The sequence below is a fragment of the Halichoerus grypus genome, chromosome 3 (genome assembly GCF_964656455.1).
Source record: "Halichoerus grypus chromosome 3, mHalGry1.hap1.1, whole genome shotgun sequence".
In the NCBI taxonomy this organism is placed as follows: Eukaryota; Metazoa; Chordata; class Mammalia; order Carnivora; family Phocidae; genus Halichoerus; species Halichoerus grypus.
This window is the reverse complement of record NC_135714.1, coordinates 182,664,704-182,669,866: the sequence shown is the minus strand read 5'-3', so window position 1 is coordinate 182,669,866 and position 5,163 is coordinate 182,664,704. Positions and strand designations below refer to the sequence as shown.

The 5,163-nt window shown below is 54.6% G+C and overlaps 1 protein-coding gene across 1 annotated transcript; it reads left to right on the top strand.

The window, feature by feature from the left end:
- The first annotated feature begins 1,046 nt into the window (after positions 1-1,046).
- On the top strand, positions 1,047-3,275 carry CLDN23 (claudin 23). Its single transcript, XM_036073678.2, has one exon. The coding sequence runs from the start codon at positions 1,834-1,836 to the stop codon at positions 2,707-2,709; it is 876 nt and encodes a 291-aa protein (XP_035929571.1). The 5' UTR covers positions 1,047-1,833; the 3' UTR covers positions 2,710-3,275.
- Positions 3,276-5,163: the final 1,888 nt, after the last annotated feature.

The window sequence follows — 5,163 nt, the reverse complement described above, 5'->3', positions numbered from 1 at the left end:
AGTTCGAGAGATGGTGATGGTAGCACAACAGTATGAATGTGCTTAATGCCAATGGGCTGTATACTTAAATATGGTTAAGACAGAAAATTCCATGCCATGTTATTTTACCACAATTTTTTTTAAAAATGTTTTTAAAGACAAGGGTAGTGATTCCTATACCTGGTTATTATCCATTCTAGAATGTTTTATTTCAAATCAACACAACTTTGATTTTTAGAAATAGTTTTCAGTTTAACCAATTATAAAGGTAATACACTTCCATTGTAAGAAATATGGGAAAATGAGAAAAATATTAAGAATAATTTTTAGAAAAATGTAAGATGACTCTCACACAAATATAAAATGAACATGTGTCAAAGATTGTATTTAACTCATTATTAATAAGGGAAGAGGTGTGATGTTACAACCAGTTCAAAGAAGAATGCAAAGAACACATTTACAGGTAAACAGCTAAAAAATTTACAAATCAATGTCAAATTGGTCAGTATCCATTGGGCAATCATCATTTAGGTTCTACTGACTCAAGTTCATTTGCATTTCCTTTTTTTTTTTTTAAGATTTATTTATTTATTTTAGAGAGAAAGAGGGGAGGATGTAAGGGGTACGGGCAGAGGGAGAGAGAGTAAGTCCCCAGCAGACACCCTGCTGAGTGCAGAGCCCCAGGCTGGGCTTGATCCCACACCTGGAGATCACCACCCCAGGGTTCCGGAATCAAGAGTCAGAGGCCCAACCCACTGAGCCACCCAGGCGCCCCTCATCTGCATTTCTGTGAACAAAAGTCACTGGCCGTACTATAGGCTTTCTACAATTTACAGAGGTATAAAGTAGCTCAAAGGCGATGACCAGACACTGGGACCCTATATGGTCAGATACAAGTGAAAAGTGTGCCACACAGGACATCCAGTAACACCCTTCCCTCTTTTGGCCTCTTCAAAATTTTCCATGGGGCTAATGATGATGATAATAATAATAATAATAATGATAATAAATCCTCTGGAACGCCTCATCCCAGAAAAACACTCCCTTCGATTCTTTCGAGTCGAACTGGCAGTGGAGTACGGAGCTTTCACTAAGCACGCTGAACAAGGTTTCCGAAGCAACCTAAGCGCAGCATCCCGGGACGCGCTACTCGACGGGGACCCCGGGCGCACACCTGCCCGGCGCATCGCCCGCGGCGCAGGGAGCAGCGCTGGCGCCGCCCCCTCGGCCGCGAGTGGCCCAAAGTCAACCGCGCAAAACTTGGAGCGGACGTCGGACCCGCTGGGAGTGGAGCGGGGAGAGGCTGCCTGCGCCGGGCGGACGGGCGGGGACGGAAGAAACTCCGGCAGAAACTCAGATCCGCCGCGAAGCAGGGCAGTTGCGCGGCCACCGAGCCAGGTGCGGCCGTCCGGGCGGCGCCGCCTCTTCCCTCTCCCCCCCTCCCCCCCGGTCCCCGCCCAGGGCCGGCCGGGGCCGCGGAGCCGCGCGAGGAGCAGGGGCGGGGCGACCTTTGCTCGGTCCCGGAGAGCCCCGGCGGCGCGGCGCGGTGTGGACGCCGCCCGGAGCCCGCCGCGCGCGAGCTTCCCCGCCGCCTCTCCGCTCGCATCCACCCCCCCCCCACCCCCGCCCTTCCCACCCGGGCGGGCCGGGCCGCGGCGGCGGTGACCGGGCGCTCGCGCCTCGGCCGGCGGTTTCGGTCACACCCGCCCGCGAGCTGGTTTCGACTGGGGCGGCGGGCCGGGCGGGAGGCCGGAGCGGCAGGGGACGCGCGGCGGAGCGGGGACGGTCCCGCGGCGACTTGGGCGAAGGCGGCAGGTGCGCGGTGAGGCGCGGGCGCGGGGCGCGGAGCCCGGGATGCGGACGCCGGTGGTGATGACGCTGGGCATGGTGCTCGCGCCCTGCGGGCTGCTGCTCAACCTGACGGCCACGCTGGCGCCCGGCTGGCGGCTGGTGAAGGGCTTCCTCAACCAGCCGGTGGACGTGGAGCTGTACCAGGGCCTGTGGGACATGTGCCGCGAGCAGAGCAGCCGCGAGCGCCAGTGCAAGCAGCCCGACCTGTGGGGCTACTTCGAGGCCGAGCCCGTGCGCGTGGCGCGGGCACTCATGGTCACGTCGCTGGCCACCACGGCCCTGGGGCTGCTGCTGGCGTCGCTCGGCGTGCGCTGCTGGCAGGAGCGGCCGCGCTTCCCGCTGGCCGGCCTCTCGGGCGTGGTGCTGCTCGCCGCCGGCCTCCTCGGCCTCGTGCCGGTCTCCTGGTACAACCACGTCCTGGCCGACCGCACCGTCCTGCCCGCCGACGCCAGCCCGGTCACGGTGCACGTCAGCTACAGCCTGGTGCTGGGCTACCTGGGCAGCTGCTTGCTGCTGCTGGGCGGCTTCTCGCTGGCGCTCAGCTTCGCGCCCTGGTGCGAGGGCCGCTGCCGCCGCCGCCGCAAGGAGCCCCCCGGCGGCCCGCGCCGCAGCAGCATCAGCACGGTGCACGTCGACTGGCCCGAGCCCACGCTCCCGCCCGCCATCAAGTACTACAGCGACGGCCAGCACCGGCCGCGGCCCGCCGAGCTCGGCGCCGCCCGCAAGCCCAAGGCCGGCTTCCCCATGCCGCGGCCGCAGCCCCGCGCCTTCAGCAACCAGCTAGACGTGCTCCGCGGGGAGGACGCCCACTGCCCCGGCGACTCCTTGGGCAGCACCGGGTCCTGCCACGCCTCGCTGCCCTGCGACTCCGACCTGTAGACGGCGCCCCCGCCTCCCCGCTCCGCCCCCACCCCCCAGGCCTGCTCTGGGCCGGTGATGCGCGGACCAAGGACTCGCCCTACCGTGTCCAGCCTTGAACTTGCCTGTTACCTTGCGGCTGGAAACACCTGACTCGGAGCCCGAACCCGGGACGCGTTCCTGTAACTGGCTTGGAGGGTGATCTTCCTTTCTTGTGGCTGAGCTAGACTTCTTGGACGACTAGGTCAGGTTGGGTTTGGTTTTCTGTCTGTAGAATTTAGTTTTCCTCCCCGGAGGGATGAGGATCCTCTTACGGAGTGACGGGCTTTTCATACTCGAAGCTGAAAGAGATCTAGAAAGGGCGCCTTTGCATCGTGTTGACACGGGACGAAAAGTCAAAATCAGCAAAAAGAGGCTCAGAAACCATGTTAACACCTTGAAACAGTATCCGGAAATGCCAGCGAACCTTACATCAATATCATGTTTTTTCCGTTGTATAATTTATTCTCCTGCAGGCTCTCAAGAGACCGATATACTGGCCATGTTTGATTGAAGCTCTTAAAATAAACGTAGAGCCATGCACACACCAGCAGCTTCTGTGGCTTTTGTGGAATAACTTGATTAACTCTCATTTACATTTCTTCAAGTATACACAGGATTTACCTTTATTACTTATTTTTGGTGTGAAAGTTGAGGTCACTGCCGTTTCTCTCCTAGAAGCCAGGTGGGATTGAACAGACTAAACTCTATACTGCTCTATTCCTTGGCTACCTCACACTGGACATAGAGGACCATAAATTAAATATTTGGTACAGAATGGAACCTGTAAATCACATTATGTTAAAGAACATGGGCATATATCTCTTATAAATAAAAGCTGAACACAAGAGTTTCAGTACACACACAAAAGCTTTTTTGTCTCCAGTACAAACTTTGGGAGTTTACTCATCATTACTAACTTCCCTGGCTGCCTGGGCACTGTTTCTGAAATCTGGCACTCAGATCTTTGCCCCCCTTTAGCATAAGATTACTAAAAGGAGCCAACGGGCCCCACTTAAATCCCTGATTGCTTTATTTTCAAGTTCGTGCTGTTTTCTGGGCAAAGCCAAGTCTATTGTTGAAAAAACTAGAAGCACCAGTTTCCAACATGAAGTGAGACTGGAAATCTTTTCCTCTTGTAAACAGTGGAGCCTAAAATCACAGGTAGGCAGCTCTGTGTTCCAGAAGGGGACTAAATCTCAGGCAGGGCCCGCTCTAATTTCAAGGGGTTGGTTGATTTACGCGTGCCTTTCACGGAGTTGAATTTCATCTTTGAAAACCTACCATTGGCAGCCAATGCAGAGGTAGGAACGTTCAGTTCAGTAAGCACCGATAACAGAGACCTATAGCAGAACTGACTGAAGAGCACACTCTACTCATTAGCAGTGGAAGGAATAGTACAGATACACTATTATTTTTACACGGGAATCACCTGTTTCTACCTTTTCGCGACCAAACCCTAAAGTGCAGACGTATCACCCGGTGATCTCTTTCAAATGCAAATTCTCATTGAGTAGGTCTGCAGTGAGGCCTGAAACTGATTTCCTAGCCCACTCCCAGGAGGGAGCCAGAGCAGATGGTTCCTGGCCCCCACTTGGGGCTGCAAGACTTTCCTTGGGACGTGCTTCGCTCAAATTGCAACCCCGACTGGCGGCAGAGAATCAGACCTTTGAGAGCTTGCCGCCTCGATGAGCTAGGGCACTTGCTCCAGGGAACAGAGCCAGATGGAGAAAAGGCAACCCTGGTTTCTCAGTTAACACCTCCAAAGGCAGGGATAGGGGGTCTGGGAAGTCAGGACCTAGCCAACAACAAACAAAGAGACTGAGTTCCTAGCAAGTACTGAATCTACTGAATCTTGTCTGCGTGATAGTTCCAAATATTTCTCAAGGAGGCCTGGGTAAAAACAAAACTAGTGTTTTGTGTGTTCTTACTTTTCCTCCCTGCCCAATTATCCTCTTGTGGCTTATATTCAGAACACTCCGCCTCTGCTGATTAAGGATTTGTTGTCAAGAATGAGAGCTCTGTTTTTGCCCTAGCAACAGAAACGAAACCAAAACTCCCTTAAAAAATGCAAACTGGTTTTTGCTATAAAAATAGTCAAGACAGCATGGCAAGGCACTCCTGCGTCTGGCTGGGGTCTGTTTTGGGCACACGGGTCATTCTGTGCCCCAGCAGCACAGAGACACAATGACTTTGACACGCAAGATGCTGGACCAGGCGGGAGCCTCCGGAGCCTCTCTCGTGGGCGTGAACTTACCCTAAACTGAATACCGACTAGCCGGGCAACCTCCCCACAGGGGAGACACTGATGGGGAAGAGCCCTGCCCCCTTGCACCATCACAACCTGTCGTTAGTGATCCCAATCACATACAAAGTATGTGTCCCCAATTAATGGGCGAAGTCTTCTCAAGATTACTCAGATTGTGCCTGCAGGGA